Source organism: Solea senegalensis, linkage group LG6, assembly GCF_019176455.1.
Source record: "Solea senegalensis isolate Sse05_10M linkage group LG6, IFAPA_SoseM_1, whole genome shotgun sequence".
In the NCBI taxonomy this organism is placed as follows: Eukaryota; Metazoa; Chordata; class Actinopteri; order Pleuronectiformes; family Soleidae; genus Solea; species Solea senegalensis.
Window position 1 is genome coordinate 24,007,491 of NC_058026.1, and position 19,509 is coordinate 24,026,999.

A 19,509-nucleotide genomic window follows, 5' to 3' on the forward strand; every position below is an offset into this window, starting at 1 on the left:
TGGCTTATTTTGAAATCCGGATGTATGCCATGGTGGGATTTGAGGTAATTTTGGTACCATATAACTATATGAAATCGGAGGATGTGACATGTGCTTTTGTGTATTTTCTGAATAAACTAATACATGAATTGTTATCCACCATGTATTTTACGTGAATGACGCTGCACGCATAGCGTAAAATAAAATCAACACATTAACAAAGGCAAAAAAAGAAGGAAAAAAAAAGGCTCGATCCGCGGACCTGTGTGGCATTTGATGTTTGTGTCGGAGTGGTTTATCGCACGGACACACACTGCTGTTATGGATGGTGAATTCTTAGCAGAAATGCGATTTACGGACTCGATTAACACCCGGCAACAAATATATCGTTCATTTTAACAGACACTGTATTTTTCTGACATGCAGCTACGTTTTCGTAGAGTTTGTCACAGTAGCTTTGATCGTGTAAGTTAGCGTTAGACTTATGCCACGAGAAGATGCTAACGACTTCAACTGGCAAGACCCGTAATGTTAGCGTCCGTGTGTTTGCTAAATGATAGTCAGTGTCTTTAATTGATCTGTAATCGTCTGTGTCCTTCACCACAGCCTGAGATCTGAAGATCCACACAGTAAGTCATCTGAAGTCAGTAACGTATGTCAAGATAAAGTGAATTATCACCGTTAACCCGTTTTCGCTTTAATTTACGGGGTCGCGACATGAGTGGACACTTGTCTCCAAGAAAGGAAAATATGCTTAACATTAAGAATATATAAACCACAGTTGAAGTCAACAAACACAATATCAGTTCAGTTGTATAATCGCTTAGTTTATACCATAAAGTCTCAACATTCATGATCCTGACAAGGCATGGGATGATGGGAAGAATTTGTATATATAAACATAAACTCCCTTCATTCAGTTCATATCGGTAAGCTTTGTAAAAAGGTTAGAGATACAGCGTTAAAACATGTGAGCCAATGTTACAGATGTCTTTTAAAAACAGATCACATGCATTACAGTAAATGTTAAGGTGACAACTAAGAATTGTAAATAATAACAATATAAATAATGAGGTCTTGGAATGAATGGAAAGACTTGTGAAGCTTCAAAATAAATCACTGTGACTCACATGAAATTAAAAGAAGTAACTTCCCAGTGCACTATAATCCCTATTAGAGCTGCAACTAACAATTATTTTCATAATCAATTAATCTGTCGATTTTCTCGATTAATCGTTTGGTCCATAAAATATCAGAGAATCTTAATAAATGTTGATCGGTGTTCGTCAAACCTGGAAATGATGTTCTCATATGTCTTGTTTTGTCCACAAACCAAAATGATGAACTTTTAATGAATTCTTTGTCATCCAGTGCAAAGAAATGTGGAAAATACTCACATTTAGGAAGCTAAAACAGTCGGAAATCTTGTTTTAATCATGAAATAAGCTTCGAACCGATAAATCGATTATCAAAATAGTTCATTTTAATCAATTGTTTCAGCTCTTATCCCAATAATGGAAAATTCATCATGATCAAGTTGCATTTGCTTTGTGTGTGATAATATTGTACATTGTAATTGTTGTATCGATGTGCTTGGGTTTTTTCTGGGTTCTTTGCTTCCCTTCCAGTCACAAACATGCAGAGGTAAATTGGGCAGTCACTGTAAATTGAACGTAGTTTTAAATTGTTGTTCGTCTTCGTATGAGATGGACTGGCAGCCTCTCCATGACTTTTGCCAATTGCGTCCATAGACACAAGCTGTGTAGTGTGGCTCGTTGTTTTGTGGAAAATAATGATTATTTTCATAACTGATTAATCCACTTATTCTTTTCCCAATTAAGTTGTTTAGTCTGCAAAGCTAAAAGGAAGAAGAAGAAGATGAGTCCATTCAGCATCCCAAAACTTGAAGTTATTCCATTTACTATCATGTTACGGTGGAAAAAAAAGCAAAAACTAACTTCTGCTGACAAACTAATCGATGCAGTGCTATGAAGGAACTGAATGACTGACGAGACAAAATAATATTCACTGTGTTATCATGAATTGTCATTGTTTTGTTTTGTTTTTCAAGGGATGCCTAACACCAGTGCAAGGCCAAAGCATAGCAGGAGGACGAGAAGGCGACGCAGAGAAGACCCTGCCAGGAACGAGCTGGTCTCTAGTTCCCTTGAAAGTGCCCAGCAGTGCCTGTTCAACCAAGATTATGGACCTGCCTTTGCACACTACCTTTTGGTCCTCCATCTGGCACCTGTGTTTAAGGATGTTGCAAAGGTAATGACTGTTTGCTCTGCTCTGATAACCAGTCTGCATACATTCACTACCAGATATTTTCACACAATCACTGGCTGTCTGCAATCTGGTATACTATAATAGTCACTGGGGAGTTTGCTACACCGTAGACATGTTCACTTTTTAATCATGGTAATTTTCCATCCTTAATGCCAGCTATTACTGGCAATGTTTGTATCTATGGAGAATTCAGATAATTTCATTGACAGATTGGTAGCACTAGCAGGAAGTACTTGTTTTCTTTGTTTTTGTTTTCTCTATATGAATATAGTTTTTTCAGACACAGCCATGGTTTTCTGACAGACACAGCTGCAGCATGAAAACATGGTCTGTTTTGGACCCCAACGTTGTGTCATGTCCCTTACAGGACTCCTTCAGGTTCACTCTCTTCAAATGGGCAGAGGAGTTGGACTCTGTGGGCCGTATTCAGGACCTGTTTGACTGTTACGAGCAAGCACTAGAGCTTTTCCCTGCTGACGAGGTCATCCTGAACAGCATGGGTGAACACCTGTTCAGGTACATTCCTCAATAATGTGATTTACATTAATGAGATAAATTATTTGTCTGAAGGTGTTTAAAAAGGAGCAACTAGACTAGAATTCCATTTGCTCCTGATTTTAACAGCTTTAAATAATTATAACCTGAATGAATCTGAATTTCCACGGATGTAAATCATCTGCTTCCGCTGCCTTTGATTGACTTTTATGATCCAGGATGGGATTTCGAGATGAAGCTGCAGGTCATTTTCACAAAGCTTTGAAACTGAGACCAGACTTCCCAGAGGCGAGAGAGAACTTCTACCGTGTTGCCAATTGGCTGGTGGAGCGCTGGCATTTCCTCATGCTCAACGACCATGGCAGGAACCAGAAGTACCAGCAAGCCATTCAGAAGGCTGTTCAGAGTGGCTGCAACACTGTACTTGACATAGGTACTGGCACTGGAATCCTTGGGTGAGGAATTTTCCATGAGACATTTTGCGTTATAAATTTAATTTGGAAGTCGGAGCTTGATGCTCAGGTTGTAGTTTACTTGACTACATCTGTTTTCTGGCTTCTGCTAGAATAGGAACTGTGTTTTTAATTTACTGTTATTCTGATTTCCTGTTCTCTCTGTAAAGTATGTGTGCTAAGAAAGCAGGGGCTGCTGAGGTGTACGCCTGTGAGCTGTCGAAGACGATGTATGAACTGGCTTGTGAGGTGTTAACTGCTAACGGGATGGATGGCTGCATCAAAATCCTCCACATAAAATCACTGGAGATGGAAGTGCCAAAGGACATTCCACAGCGGTACCGTTAACCCCATACACCTTTAACACTTATCCTACAAGTCTTTACCTGGGCTGTTCTTCATTTCAAACTCAATTCAATGTTTTTCTTAGGGTGTCCTTGGTGGTGACCGAGACAGTAGATGCAGGCTTGTTTGGAGAGGGCATCATAGAAAGTCTCATTCATGCCTGGCACCACCTCCTGCTGCCTCCACAGGTAATTACAATTATTAAAGCCGCAGTCCATAACTTTTAAATATTAATGAATGTCTGTTATATTCAAGCCATTGACAAATGAGTTCCCCACAATGCTGATTAAGCCCATTAGCTCCATACGACTCTGTCAGTATTTTGTGGTAATTACTGCATAGTATTGGGGGCGGGGGGGTAACCTTGAGCATAAGATAAAATGATAAAAATGATAAAAAGATAAGATGTCCTTATAAATCCACCATAGAGGACATAGAGCAGCACAAAGGGTAGTAGCTGAAAAATAAGAATAGATATAAGGCAAAATATAATATAATGTAGGATAAATAAGATAATAGAATATGTCTAAATAATTATTTTTCTAACCATAAAGACGAGTGAGAATGAATTCAGGGAGCAGTCTGCAACAGGACGCGTCATCCCTGCTGGAGCCACCGTGTTTGCCATGGCTGTTGAATCTGCTGAGATCCGCCGACATCACAGGTCAGCGTTCTTGTCAATAGACTGCGTGTCACTTAAGACACAGTGTGTTAACCTGCAAAAAGAATAGATTTAGTTGTTTTGGAGCATTGGTACAAATTATCTGATTATATTTTGGATTTTCTTTGGACAGGCTGTGTGTGTCCGAGGTGGGAGGCTTGTCCATGGCTGCAGCCGGGGAGCTCCGCAGTCCTGTGAGCTGCAGCATGGAGCCGGATGACTCCATGGAGCCGTACACCACCGAGAGGCTCAGCAGACTGCCTGGAGGATATAAATCTCTCACCGAGCCCTTCACAGCTCTCAACATAGATTTCAATAATGTGACCGTGAGTAGAAACACAGCTCAGCGTGCGCTGCATTCAGAAATAATCATTCATCACAGATTCAGAGACACCCTACTTGAAGCTTTTTCTTGTGTGACAAATCCTAATATTCATATTTTCTTGACCATGAAGCGAACATACTTGCTGCCTCACAGGTTTAAATATTTCACATAAGTAGCTAGTCATTTTTTTTTAGCTGAAAGCCTGCAGGGACTGTCTGATTTATTAGCTGCCAGCTCACACCTGGCAGACTGGAAGGATCTGATTACAGAGCTGTGAATGTAGAATCTAGAGCCTGTGACAATAATTCAATTTAACAAAGAAAGCCTTACATGCTCTGCATGGTGCTTGAGTTATCTCTGTTGGTACAGTGACTAGATAAAACAACTAAAGTCTGCTTTACTGGGTAAAGTTAAGTCGGAAAGTTGCAGTCGGTCCCTAGAATATGAATGTAGGCAGCTCACTGCTCGCGGTGGGTTCAGGAAGGATGTAAGAGTCTGTGTTTCTTGTGAAAATAGTCCAGTTTATTGTCAAAGGTGGCATAAACCGATAAAGTCCAACTAAAATGTTTCAAGAGTCTCAACAAAAATCCACCGTGTTCCTGCAGCCGTCTCCGCTCCGCTTCTCTCTCACTGGACCCAGCCTACTGCAAGAGACCAGAACCAGGTTTCGAGTGTGCTTATATAGCGGACTGATTACCTGATTCCGTCCAGCTGAGCCACTCCTCCCTCTCCTCCAGCAGCCGCCGCTCTAACCACACCCCACTGCCACAGCCCACTTTTCTGAATATGTAAGAGACTAAAGCTTTCAATGCTGCATGTTTGTAAAACTGTAGGAACTGGAGGGTCTGAGCTCCAGGGAAGTGCAGCGGGTCTACCTGCCCGTCATTCAGGAGGGGGAGGTGGACGCTCTGGCTGTGTGGTTCCAGCTCCACCTGGATGAGGAGAGCAGTCTGTCCACTGGACCCCAGGAGGACACCTGCTGGGAGCAAGCCATCTACCCTGTCCACGGCACCAAGGGTATGATACTAATAGATCCACAGGAGACAGCATCAAGAAGTGCTATGTAATTTGTGGCCTCTCTCATTTTTCAGTCATCATGTATGTGCATGGTTTTTTTTTTTCTTTGACAAGATGATGCTTGCGTGTTAATTCAATTGTTTATTATTTGTTCTGTGTTCTCTACTCCCAATTCTCATACATTTGCATGTTTTATCAGATCAAGGCATTGTGAACAATAGCAGTGATGTGTAACGGACATATACTATATTTAACAGATGATAGTACATACAGTAAATATAATAATAATTATTTTAATAACCCCATTAAATGTGTCAAGTTATTATTATATTATATTATATTATTATAAAACACTGTGAATACTTGACATGTCTAATCAGACAAAGGCCACTGTAACCCTAATAACCACTGACATGAGGTGACGTGCTCCAGTTGGCGCCGCAGTACTTCATCTTTCAGACAGAACCTAATAGCATTTCACTGTAGCGCTAATTGGCTCAGGCAGCATCGAGGGAGGTGCCACCTTTCCTGGTGATCACAAACATGAGCTTCCCGGCCGCTGTGAGCCACGATCGCCTGTGACACTCTTTAGTGTTCATGAAATTCTTATAGGCAATTAATATGCATTTTCCCCAAGAGCCTATGATGAGCTTTGCGCTGATACGAAGACATGAGCAGATGTTATTCCTGTAGGAATCCTTTCTGTGCCTCTCCTCCTCTCTGCAGTCCCTGGAATCTGCTGGGTTTGCTCTCTCTTCCTCTCCTGATTTCCTTTCCCTCTCTGCCTCTTTACTCTCTATCTCTCTATTTCTCTAGTTTTATCTGAAACCATTAGATTAAATTGCCTGAGATTTGTTATTGACACCAAAACAAACTTTGACACTTGTGTTTATGCTGTGCATATATACAGAATGAGAATATAAGCATTCAAGTGGGGCTGAAGAATTAATCAGTTTCAAATCAAAACCACAGTTTGAAACAATGCATACATTTATTTTTGTTCTATACCAAATTAGAAAAATACAAGTCATTACTGTTTGAAATTATTCATATCCTTAAGTTCTCATTCTTGCATTAGTGTATAGATCATATCTTGACAGAACCTTTTGTCTAAAGTTGCAACACAGTAAACATTCAACTCAAGTTTCTTAAAAAGTTCTATTGCAAATGCCAGGAAAACTACAATTAGATGTTTTATTTCAATCGTTCAGGATTAATTTGACAATTAAACAAAAATTCAAGACTTGGTATCTTTTAGTCTGTTTTAATTCAATGTCAACATCAATTGTTTTCCTTGTTGTATCTTCAGGTTTTGTCCTGAAACCTCCTGACCAATTAATTGTGGAGATCTCTTGTCGAGACGCCTACCTGAGGCTCTGCAGTGTCGCTGTCCAGAGAGATGGGCGTGAAATCCAACTGGACAAGAGTCCCGAACCGAGGGTCTCTGGGAATCCCATGTCCGTCCCAAATCCAGAAGCTGAACTGTGCAGTGCATTAGCATGTCTTCAGACTGGCCAGAACCAAACAAAAGACTTCTGCATGCTGGAGTGCTCCGAAATGGCGCTTCTGAACAACCAGGATTACCATCAGAGATTCAGCGCTGCGTTTGGAAAACTCATCTCTCAGCTGAAGCTCAGCTGCCCAAACCAAGAGCAAGGACCAGGCGTTCAGTCGAACCTCGCCGACGATGCCGACTCGACAAACTCTAGCGACCTAATGTATGTGCTTGATGTGTCGGAGGGCTTCTCTCTGCTCTCCCTCATCGCGGCCAGCCACGGACACGTGAAAGCCTACAGCTCTGTGGAGAAGCACAAGCAACAGGATGTGCTGAGGAGACTGGCCAACTCCAGTAACATCGCCCAAGAGAACCTCGAGTTCTGGCTCAACAACATGGAGGACGAGCAGGGGATGCTGCAGAGGCCTTCACGGGAGAAGCTGTGGACCGCCATCATCCTGGACTGTGTGGAGACCTGTGGCCTGATCCGGCAGAAGTTAATGGAGAAAGCCTCGCTGGCCAGGTAAGGCAGTGGAAGTGAAAGTGTTTTTGCAGAGGTTTGAGATTCATATTTTACAAATAGACATCGGATGACACTTACACAGACATGTACCGATCTGTACTAGGTGTCTGCTGGAAGACGGAGGACAAATTTTCCCACAGCGGATTGTAGTGTATGGTATGCTGGTGGAGTCGGACATGTTGCTGCTGGAGAGCGCCGTGCAAGGTCACGAGCCCACACTAGGATTCAATATCGCTCCCTTCATCAACCAGTTCACTGTAAGTATAAGATCATAAGCAGAGCTGAAACAATTAATCGATTATTAATTAACTATTTTGATAATCGACTAATCGGTTTGGAGCTTTTTTCATGATTCAAAGAAGATTTCCGATTGTTTAAGCTTCTTAAATGTGAATATTTCCTTCATTTCTTTGCTCTGGATAACAAAGAAATCATTAAAAGTTAAAAGACAAAACAAGATATTTGTGAACATCATCATTGAGGTTTGACAAACACCGATCAACATTTTCTAAGGTTTTCATGGACCAAGCGATTAATCGAGAAAATAATCGACAGATTAATCAAATATGAAAATAATCGTTAGTTAGACTCTGTTGATGAAGACTGACTGAGTCAGATAACTAATAGTGACAATATAAAAACACCAAAACGATTAGAAATGTATGCACTGCACTCTTCAAACTCGTTGATTTTTAAATAATACGTAATAATAAATGACTGAACTATATTGTTGAGCTGAACTTCTTTCAGTCTTGGTAACACAAGTTGCACAATCTTCCTGTTGTTGTGCATCGCGGGCCGTTCAAATCGTGTATTCTGTCTCATGTAAGTGATGCAATCATCAATCTTGTGTTCCTGACGCAAGCCTGAATATTGACAGTTTTCACATACAGTATGCAGTGTTTGCAAGCTTGCATCATTCGCTCTCACCGCTCACGTGATACAAACATATATAAACATGTTGCCTGGGCCGTTTGTTACGTGCCAAAACAATAAAGCTTTCAAACAAAACAAAGATTAACTTGTACTTGGCCAAACAGTTGAGGTTCCGGGACTGTTTTCTCTTCTTTGATGTTTGTTCTTTCACAGCTACTTTAAAATAGCTGTGAAATCCCTTTGAATTCTTTTTCTTTATTTGGTCTGGTAGGTGTTTGTGTGTGTGTGTGTGTGTGTGTGTGTATTTTTTTCCAGTATCATGTTTGTGCTCCAATTTCGCAGGCCCCTCGCGGGATGGTCGTTTGTTTAAACAGATGTTGTCTTTGAAGCCCTCTGTGGAGGGCACTTTCTAACACAAACTGTCACACAAGACACAACACACAGCTTGGCCTAAGACATTCCTACCTGAATCCATCAGTACACATTACATCAAGCACATGAAAAAGCAGGCTCTGAGCTCTGCACAACTGTGACAGGGAGGAGGAAAGATTCTTTTGTTCTGCGGCAAAGGAAACGGTGACATGACGTGTGCTGCCTTTTGTGAGTCTTGTGACATGCAGCCATGGCCCGTTAAGTTAAGTTAAGTTAAGTTAAGAAAAGTTTGAGCGAGATTCAATTCTAGAAGCGACGATCGGTGATTGAGTGATTATTCAATGACACCAGCAATGAAAATCTAATCAGAGTTAGCCTCTGCATGAGTTTTGATACACAGTTGGGCATTTTGTTTGTGCTGACTTTGTAATTGACTCACTGGCTTTAAGAAAAACAAAGTCATTCCTTTCGTCTGCTGCTTACATTGTGATTATCTTTTATTTACTTAAGGTACCAGTCCATGTGTTTCTGGACTTTTCCACGCTGGAGTGCAGGCATCTCAGTGAGTCTGTGGAGCTCTTTGTTCTCGATCTTATGAATGTCAACGCAAACTACACTAACAGAGAAGTTAAGGTAAGGCAAACATTAAACCGGAGCTATACTTCTACACTGTATTATTGATAAAATGGAATAAGGAAAAAATGAACACATTCATTGAAAGTGCCTGGGAAAGAGCATAGGTATATTAGTGGCTGGCTTTCAAGTATCTTGTTTAAGCCCCTGATCCCTGTTTTCCAGGTCCAGGCCACATCTGCAGGCAGACTTACAGCAGTCCCATTCTGGTACCAGATCTACCTGGACCATGAGATCAGTGTCAGCACGCTCAGCCAGAACTCTCACTGGAAGCAGGCGGCTGCGGTGCTGCAGCAGCCCCTGGAGGTGCAAGCTGGAGACTGGGTCTGTCTAGCTGTGAAGCTTCACAAGAGCACCATCTCTATATCGGCCCATGTAGCCGGCATCGCCGAGTCAAATGAGTAATAGCCAGATGTTCTAGTTTTGCAACTGGTAGGAAAATTCAAGCTAAAATACGATGATTGATACATGCAGTATTCATGAATCAAATACTACAGATTCCCTTACTAGTATCATGTTGTGCCAAAAAAGGATTTCCCCTCTACAGTGTTATCTTTCACAGACGCAAGACCAGTCTTCAAATGTCCCTTGTTACCCAAACCTGGGGTCTCTGTTTTGGGATTGCCAAAAGCTTGCATGACCTGAAGCTGGTAAATCAGTCACAAAGATGTTTTTTTAATAATGTCATGTTTTTATTTGTAAAAAAAAAAAAGGACATTTGGAAGTTGTACTTATAAATACAATATTTATACTTATAAATACTTATATTTATACTTATAAATACAATATTTCTAAGTATATCAAATAAATACCCTAGTTGTCTGTCTGTTATTCATACAGTTGTTTTTTTGTAACTGTGTTCTGTGTAAAACAGGACTATAAATGTGACATTTCTTTAAATAAATGCAAAACAAAAGGATCAGCCAAAATAGTGTTAATCAGATTTATTGTAGAGATTGTTTGAGATGTACAGTACTGTGCAAATGTCTTGGTTGTATTAGCAATGCTTTCATGACCATACAGTGTAATTATGTCTGTATCACTGTATTGGTACACATCTAGAGAATAGCACACCCCGGCTCTGTTAAAACTGGAGCGGAACCCTAATTAGTGTTATTGATAAAACCTACGTTTGTTCGACTATTTCATGTAGAGAGAACTCTGCTATACACCAGGTTTATTCAAGCATCACATACACATGTGTGAGTTGAACTGATAAACACCAACTTCCAAATGCCAATGATTTCAGACTTACAAACAACAAAGCTGGTGGTGCCCTGAGACTTTTGCACGGTACTGTATTTAAATTGAACTGTACAACAATTATATCTGACATAAATCCTGGCAGTTTTATTTCAAAAACAAAAACAAATAATGAAAGGCAAATTAAATATTTTAGCTGGACATGATGCAGAGAATCCTGTTGATATCATACATATGTATATTTATGAACACGTCACTCCCCTGAAACACACTGTGTATTGAACGTGTCAATATCCCTGTACATACATAGTATCTATGTAAATTATAAAGACACAATCTCAGGAACTATTTAGGCAAAATAAATGGCTTTCCGTGGCACCTAGAACAAGACATCTAATAGAGGGTAGTATGTTTATACTAAACACTACAGAGTGACCTACATGCAGTAGAGCAGTGTTTACTAGAATGTGCTGATAGTACAGTTTCAAATTGAGCCGAGTGTTCATGCATTTTCAGTGTCAACCCACAGGAAATACACTGCATTCATTTTTATACTGCATAGTGATGGTCCGATAGGAAGGTTTAAGCATCTTAACTGTGGAGTAAATCATCCCAAATTGTGTTATCCAGTCCTGAGCGGATACATACAGACTATATAAACGGAATCTAAAATCCTCATATTGTGTCTGAGCAACTTTGTGGGCAGTCGTGTGTTGCCCAACACTGTTCCATACTCATCAAACCTGTGTGTGCCTGTGTATCGTTTTCTATACATTACAAAAAGCATGAAGTGTACTGAGCAGTGCAAGAACACCTATACAGAGGCATCTGCACTCGCTATGTTTATCCACATGTTTACTCAGGGTTCTCATTTTTATTCACAATCTGTATCTCCCACTGGTTAGAACAAAACGTTAGGATACAGGACTATTAACTTGTTTCAGAAATCACTCTCAAGAACAATATAATGGACAAGATAATATTTGTAATTTAAAGGTTGCATATTTCTTTTTATCTTCACATGTGAGATTGTGATACGAATGAGCCGACTCATTTGTCCACGGTACCTGGAATGGAAACGCATACATCTTCATGCTGTATTCAGAATTAAGGTTGCAGGTAGACTATCCCATTGTCACACACAACAACACAACGACTGGGCTGAATATTAAGTGTGCGCTCTGGAACCCATGTTAAAACAGACCATAAGACCAATAAAAGTGATTAAAAAAAAAAAACCTTCAGGAATACCTTGCTGAGCATTGTGCAAAACAATATGCTAACAGAATAAAATGTCTGTTATCTACAAATCATTTTGTCGTTCAAGTCAAGACACGCCTGAGCCTTCTTGAATATGTCACTGACAGAGAGGTCCATCTGGTTTGGGCTTTCCTGGCAAATGTCTACAAATATTTGGTGCGTGTACATTTTCTTGTTAAATGTTGCATCAGTATATCACGTATAAAGGAAAACAGCAAGGCTGTAACTAGGTCCTGTCAAACCATGTCTGGTAGAGTCTGTAGATGATGGGCTAGGTGATCACTAGATCATCTGCCTCTGTCGGTTCTTTGGTTTGGTTGGTCCTCTCTTCCTCCGGGGTTTCCTCAGGTCTAGCCTCATATCCTTCATCCCATGGCGCCGAGCTGAGCCCAGCTGGAGCCGACAGAGAATGTGGCGTGGCGGTTCTCCCCAGGCCCTGGTAGCTGGATGCCGCGTCAGCAATGGCATCGTGGGAACCCGACGAGAGCAAGCCAGACCGCTCTCCGTCGTCCTGAGCTGCGTCAAAGTAAGACTTCCTTGGACGACCCATTACTGTTCTCCCTGTCAATGAGGACAGAAACACGTCAGTAACAGTCTTCTCGGTGTTGGAGAACACCTGAGATAAAATTGTCAAACAAAACAGTGCGAGCAAACTAGTAGCCAGGAGGCACTCACCAACATTGCGGACTTGTTCAGAAATGTCTGCTCTGACATCAGAGATGTCCCACATAGCCATGAAAGAGTCAAAGCAAGAACCCTCCTCAGCCTCCTGGATGTAAGGCTTATAGGTGAAGCTGTAGTGATGGGCGATAGCTGCCAGAAACATCTCCACGCATATAATGAAATCCTGAAGGAAAAATGACAGTAGTTGGCCAAATAAACCAATCTCAGACACTTTCAACAGGTTTAACAATAAGGTGTGCATTTCCTCCATTATTGTCACTTTTCCATCTATAGTATATAGGCTTTACCCTACCTGCAAACCTGTGGCAACAGCTTCCACAGTTTTCCAGTCCCATGTGTGACTTTCTGAGATAACGCCCACTTTCACCAGTAAGGCAATGAACACGGCTTGCCTGACAGAGTGTAGATAAAATAATATGTAAGACGAATTTTTTCTATAAAAGGAAAATCCAGGTATATGACAGAAAAGCTGTGTCATTAAATTTTGACAGCGAAATTGTGATTTACCAGAAAGACACAAACACCACCATTTTCACACAAAGGAATTTGCCCACTGGTTTGATTGGATTCAGTTCCTCTCTCAGGGCTCTGTAGAACAGCACCAGGCAGTACATGGCAAACTAAAGAGAAGACAAACAAAAATAAACCATGTTCAAAACAAACTGCACATGTGTTTAACCATTTTACTGAATGTCTGACATAATTCTTCCATGAGACCAAGTAATGAAACAAATATTATTACCAGCTGTGACATGTTGTTAAAGATGACCAGGTATGTCCACGCATTTGAAGAACTGAAATTTCCTTCATCATATACTCCACACAGCTGACAGATCCTTTTGAGAAGATGAAGAAACATCAGGACAAAACCATAAAGGAAACGCTGTCATTTGTCATGAAAAGTAAAGCTGATAACATGACGCTCAGAGCTTACTTACAAGGCAATCACTGTTGTGACGGGTCTTACGACTGTGTACTGCAACACTCCCAATTTGCATCTCAACAGTAAAACCCTGCAGATCAAAATCGGGATTTACATGAGACAGACATCAGCTTAAAATATCAAATTTCAAAGTAAAATCCGAGTGAAATATGAGATCTTGAAGAGGAGGCAGTGTCATGAATACCTCAACTTAAGTCATGTTCTCTAGTGTCTACATGGCAAATGCAAAAATACTCTCAATGGTTAAAGAAGCAACAAAGCAGCATTAGAAAACACTAAATGTTTAATTATTTGGACTAATGTTGCTAATGACTGTAAAGGTAATGTCAAAATTGTTATTCTTTACATTTCTGAGTTGAACACTTTTAAAACCTTGGTACAGTAATCTTGTATATTCTGAAGACTACATATTACCAGTACTTCACGGAGCACGGGCGACATGCTGTAGAGATGACAGCACCATCATGTGACCAGGAGGTGAGTGAGGGCAGTACATGTGTGCCACACTGTTAGAGGATTGTGTTGAAATGACTGGTTACAGCTATGAAGTACTGTAAATCAGATTATCTACACTTTTAATCGGAGGCCAAATTTAAGACTTTTGACAACCCTTTATTCAAATGTCAAAATTGTTATTCTAATCAAATGGATTTCATGTAAAAAGATGAACATAGATAAAAACACCAGACAAAACTAACCACACCCAGACATGTAAACCAATTAGTGGTGTTGCCTGACTGTAGCTAATTTGAAGCTGCTGACTGTCATTGATTTGTTTTCTACAAGAAATAACTCATGTCAACTTTCAGTGCCTGAAGCACAAGAAAAAATAATACTTATTTGCATCCCTTGGTTAGGGTTAGGTCTCCTTTAAAGGTTAGAACACCTCATTGGAATGATAACGACAAAGTTGGCTGGTTAAAAAAGGAGTTGTAACTATTGAATAACATCCATTTTACACCATATTCTAAAGCAGAGTGAATGTAAATAGCTGTTAATGTGTAACGATTGAGAGTAACTTTGATAAGAGACTACAAGGTAACATCACAGGTATGATTTGTGTATGTGTTCTCACTGTAACAACTGTATTATTCTATTATTATTCTAAAGAGAACTTACTCTCCCATTGGCCATGGTGGGCAGCAGCAGAGAGGAGGCAAGTGTTTCTGCTGCTCCTGAACCTCCAGCATCATCACCAGGCTGGGGTACTGATTCTCCAGATAGTTGAGCAGGAAAATCATGAAGTTGTAGATGACGTAGGCCTCATAGCACTCTCTGCATGTATCCACATAAATTGCTATACCGGGGTATTTCAGAGCAATCCACTGAAAAAAGCGAAAATATATAAATGTCAAGTATTGCATAAAAGTCATTGTGTAAAGGTTGCGGATCATACACAACTTACACTGTCCAAGCTGTAGATTGGAACCATCCATAGTATTCTAATAGAAAAACATAAAACCCCATACATTCAAACAACAGTGTCAGACTACTGCTCATGGATGATAAGCTTGTTGACATCTTTACCTGATGATAGGTTTCTGAAGCTCAGGCTGAGTGTAATGAACCAGATGCTGAAGAATGCCCCATAATGATATGGGGATAGTCATGAAGACAAAGATCCCAGCAATGAACCAGGCTTTGTTGTGTGTGCCAACCTGTCATTACATGGAGAGAAACAGTGAGACTGACTCAGTGAAATTAAAATTTTTGGAAATTCAGTATAAAGGCGGTGGCTGAAGCTTTACTCTGGTTTTACTTGGGTCAGAGCTACAGGATATAACCAATAAGGTTATGCTATAATGCTATAATTATGATGGTAGACATCAAATAATTACAGACAAGCTTTTGCTCCTGAATGAAAGTTGGGGAAACCAGTTAATCTTGTGATTTTAAACATTTCACACATCTGAGGTAAAACATTCAAAACAATTATTCAGATCTTATCTCAAAGTGTGTTAGTACAATGCATATGCATGATTTCTATGCTTGCTGTGTTATCGGTGTGTACTCATGACAAAGACAGTTCACTGAAGCACTCATTCTGATGCACATTATTGTATATTAGCCCAACTGTTGACAAATATTAAAAGAGAATCCAGTTTAATGTGTCTATGGGATTTTACAGACCTTTAAACACTTCAAATCACTGTTATTCTTCAGGATAATTAAAGGCCTGAAAGGTTTTTAAGGATCCACAGACAGGCAGTAAATGCACTGACACAAATGTCTCACTATTATAAGCTAATGTGTTTCAAAGGGTTATAAAGACTGTGTCAGACTGACTTCAGGAGATACTAAAGGCGACATCGGTAACTAACGTGAAAAATAAACATGTTAATAATTATTCAACGAGCACATGGACTGACCTTTGACCTCTGCAGCTCCCATATGCACAGAGGCAGAACCACTATCAACAACAAAATGTACAGCACAACGACCAGCGGCCGAATCCATCTTCTCCAGTTTCCAAATGAGCAGGGCATGTTACACATGAATACGCTGCGTTTAAAAGTGACCTGAATTTAAAAAAAAGACAACTCAACCCGCCCAGAAGGAAGGCTATGCTAATGCTGGAAACATGACGGCTAATGTTGTAATAATACCGTTAACCATTCATTTCGCCATTTAAGGCTGCGCGTGCATGTCTCCCCGCCCACTACTGTAGACTTTCATTCACGAGGACAAAGCTTCTGGACAATTAGCCGCTCATATGACTCGACATCACTAAGCTAGGTAGCTAACATTAGCTTGTCAGCTGATTCACCATGTAAACAAACGACAAGACGACCCATGCTGCCCGCAACGCTGAGTCTCTCCGTAGCTGGTGCGGTTAAATAAAACGCCACATTATTTCAGTCATGGAATCTCTGGATAAATATTGATTCGTTTTACAGTTACGAGCAGTTCGGCTAAAAGTTTCCAGAGAAGTATTTGCTGTTGGGTTTGTTCTTCCTGTTGTCGGCGTTAAGTCCCGCCCATACCCCGAGAGCTGATTGGTGCTAAGGAGGAGTTGACCAATAATCAAAGAGAAAACGTTCTCGTCACACGTGACTCGTTAGGTTGCTCCTCCTAACGTCCTACAATGCTTGATCAAGAGGAACCCTGCTTTCACCACTAGATGGCAGTGTAGGTTAACATCTAGAGGACGTGTGCTTTTAACAGAATATGCATGCATTTGGAAATGCGGAATGGACCAGGGTTCCATTCTACTCCCCGTTGCCTTTGATCTGCCCTCTCTATCGTTACCTATGAAAGAACATTTGCAGAAAAAAGTAAAATATTTCAATAAGCATAAAGTTAAAATTGGCAGCAAGAATGTCATGAACGAGACACATTTTCACCATGACCTTCATCAGGCAGTAAAATCAAAAGTGCATTTCCATTAACATCTATGACACATGTAATCCTGATAATGTAATGTTAGTGCTCACTCACTCATGTGATTAAATGACAGGCCAGTCAAGGAATCAATGCCACACACAGACATGTGGAACTTTTGTTTTCAGTTGTATGTTTCCCTATTGTCTGTTGTTGTGGGTGCCCCTGTGCATGTGTTTTACCTTATGCTTTCTTGTCATATGTGATCTTGTTTTTATTATTTTATTTGTTTCAGGGCTCCACATGTGTCTGACAAGTGGTTTTGTTCATTTTTTGTACACTCTCTATCATGTATGTTTTATGTTCTGCCGTCATGTCACCCTTGCTGCTATGATACGCCTGGGAAGAGGGGCTCCACGTGTGTGTTTGAGTTTGTGGTCCAGCCCTGGCATCTTTTACGCAACACAACACTGAGTGTGTGACCCCACTGGTTACATATATCCACAAAGAAACAATCTGCACTGAAACTGTGGTAATTATGTGAGAGAAAGCACTCAGAGAGCACAAAGCTGCTGAGTAGCACACAGTGTCAATTCTCTTTTTATCACGAAAGGTTAAATATTGTTGTTGTTTGTTTTTCTCTTTAAATGTGGATCCATATACAGATCTCTGCTGAGATCTAAAAATGTCTTCCTTGGGCCATAACCCACATCCCCACAAAATTGCATCCAAATCCGTCCCCTACTTTCTGAGTTATCCTGGTCACAGTCAGAAAGAAAAACAAAAACGACTGGAAGTATACTTTCATCAAGAGCTAAAACCAGTCACAGCTGACATTGGGCTAGTACCTAGACAGGTCACCAAAGTAAAATGATCACCATACATATTAATTATAAGAACTACTTGTCTAAATTTGCACAGTTTTTCCAGGTTTGTACAATATTTAAATGCTATATAATAAAAGTGGCAAAACGCCAAACGAATGTCTTCCTGCAACACGAGGGGAGGCAGAACTTTCCTTTCTATTGCACCATGTCTCCACTGCCCCACAGTCACAGAAATCACTCGTTGTTGCAGGACAGATTGTTCATGAATTTTGAATTGATCCTTTTGGCTTTTATGAATTAGAAATAGTCTTTGCCACAAGTTGTGCAAGCAAGTGCCATCGTGGATAGCTTGGAGGGACTGCCATGCAAATTGGCATACCGGGTGCAACCACGTAAAGGCAGGGTAGATAAACATATGCTGTGTTTAATCACACCCAAAACACATTTTAGAATAAAGGATGTGACGTCCATCAAGTCTGAATGAAGCGTAGCCATTAATGTTGGGTGAATCAGCTTGTACCATATGTCTTGCAGGAGACACACATGGGACGAGCAGAACGGATAAGTCTGAGGGATGATAATAATAATAATAATAACAATCATTGCCCAAGAAAAGAGGAGACACACTGTCTGAGTCCTCAGGTATAATGTATCAGCCAAAGTGCACCTCCTTTGTCAGAGGAATACACAAGTGTGCAATTGTTCAACAATTACTTATTTATCTTAATACATCTGCCATAGGCGTGTGAGTCAGGAAATGTTCAGACTCCGAGTTGAGTTGAGTTCAGACTGTTCTTGAACAACAACATATGAACTCAAGCGGCACGACAGAGTCATACAGCATCAACAGAAGTTAAATGAAACAACATTTGTAGCTCGAACAGAGACGTTGTTAGACATTGTTGATAAAATACAACGCACTGAATAAAGTCAGACTTATTCAGTTATAGGTCCTAACAAGAGCAGGTGAGACTCGTGGTAGTGGAAGAATATGAGCTACTGGGCTCATAGTAGATGCCTCTTACTTCTATTACCCAATTGAAACAAGCAACATTTTTAATAAACAAAGCAATTTGTCAACTCACTAGTATGCAATATATTGTGACAGCACTGTGTACTGCTCTGTTATCTGCAGGGACTAGATAGATAGATACATAGATAGATAGATAGATCAACAATTCCAAAATCCCACTGAAATGAAACCCCACCCTTTTCACTCTTCCTCACTTCCTGCCACCCACATTCACTGATTTCTCAAACTAAAACGTCTTCCGATAAGTTTCATCCCCCATGTTCATATTTTTGTTTCTTGCTCATTCTCTGTGTCATTAGATTGTGAAATGTTCTAGCTTATCAACCGATGTTTTGAGGCACTCTGGGTTACTGGGGCCAGAGCGTGACATGATTTCATATGAGGAATATGGAACAGTTTTTATGACCTGGCTGAGATTTATCACCAACCAGAAACAAATAACAGACTTAAGTCCGATAAAGCCACAGTTGCTGCAATGTTCTGTTGAACTTGGGTGGTTTTCAATGTTGTGAATAGAATCACGAGATCCTAGTTTTCTTTTTGAACATGTAAAGTAAATGCTTGGGTGTTTGTTTTTGTTTGTGTGCTAGTGTTTCAATACATCATGTGCCAGTAACATTAATACTATCACTTTTTGTTTTAGAAATGGGTTATTTTTGATGATATTGTATCAACAAATACACGATTCTAAAGATAAGACAGAAGATATCTTAGATAAGTCATGATCATAGTCGTCTTTCCTCCGTACTCTTTTGGCAACAGAGATGAGAAGAGAC

General features: G+C 40.3%; 2 protein-coding genes across 2 annotated transcripts; one reads left to right on the forward strand and one right to left on the reverse strand.

The window, feature by feature from the left end:
• The first annotated feature begins 228 nt into the window (after positions 1-228).
• prmt9 (protein arginine methyltransferase 9) lies at positions 229-10,172 on the forward strand. Its single transcript, XM_044029272.1, has 13 exons — positions 229-608; positions 2,051-2,250; positions 2,636-2,784; positions 2,982-3,218; positions 3,386-3,553; positions 3,646-3,748; positions 4,115-4,224; positions 4,355-4,547; positions 5,380-5,563; positions 6,873-7,581; positions 7,685-7,838; positions 9,340-9,462; positions 9,628-10,172. Exons 2-13 carry the CDS (start codon positions 2,053-2,055, stop codon positions 9,865-9,867), a joined length of 2,568 nt encoding a protein of 855 aa, XP_043885207.1. The 5' UTR covers positions 229-608; positions 2,051-2,052; the 3' UTR covers positions 9,868-10,172.
• A 222-nt stretch (positions 10,173-10,394) lies between these two features.
• On the reverse strand, positions 10,395-16,515 carry tmem184c (transmembrane protein 184C). Its single transcript, XM_044029163.1, has 10 exons — positions 15,922-16,515; positions 15,080-15,210; positions 14,958-14,994; positions 14,672-14,877; positions 13,548-13,622; positions 13,352-13,445; positions 13,117-13,229; positions 12,902-13,001; positions 12,601-12,772; positions 10,395-12,486 (listed from the first exon to the last, which is right to left on the reverse strand). Exons 1-10 carry the CDS (start codon positions 16,045-16,047, stop codon positions 12,197-12,199), a joined length of 1,344 nt encoding a protein of 447 aa, XP_043885098.1. The 5' UTR covers positions 16,048-16,515; the 3' UTR covers positions 10,395-12,196.
• Positions 16,516-19,509: the final 2,994 nt, after the last annotated feature.

Coding starts and splice junctions, on each gene's coding strand:
- prmt9 (XM_044029272.1), top strand. CDS start 2,053: ATGCCTAACACCAGTGCAAGGCCAAAGCATAGCAGGAGGACGAGAAGG. Junction 2,251..2,635: donor TGTTTAAGGATGTTGCAAAG/GTAATGACTGTT, acceptor TGTCCCTTACAG/GACTCCTTCAGGTTCACTCT. Junction 3,219..3,385: donor ACTGGCACTGGAATCCTTGG/GTGAGGAATTTT, acceptor CTCTCTGTAAAG/TATGTGTGCTAAGAAAGCAG.
- tmem184c (XM_044029163.1), bottom strand. CDS start 16,047: ATGTGTAACATGCCCTGCTCATTTGGAAACTGGAGAAGATGGATTCGG. Junction 14,878..14,957: donor CAATCTACAGCTTGGACAGT/GTAAGTTGTGTA, acceptor CGCTTTTTTCAG/TGGATTGCTCTGAAATACCC. Junction 13,446..13,547: donor GTCACAACAGTGATTGCCTT/GTAAGTAAGCTC, acceptor TCTTCTCAAAAG/GATCTGTCAGCTGTGTGGAG.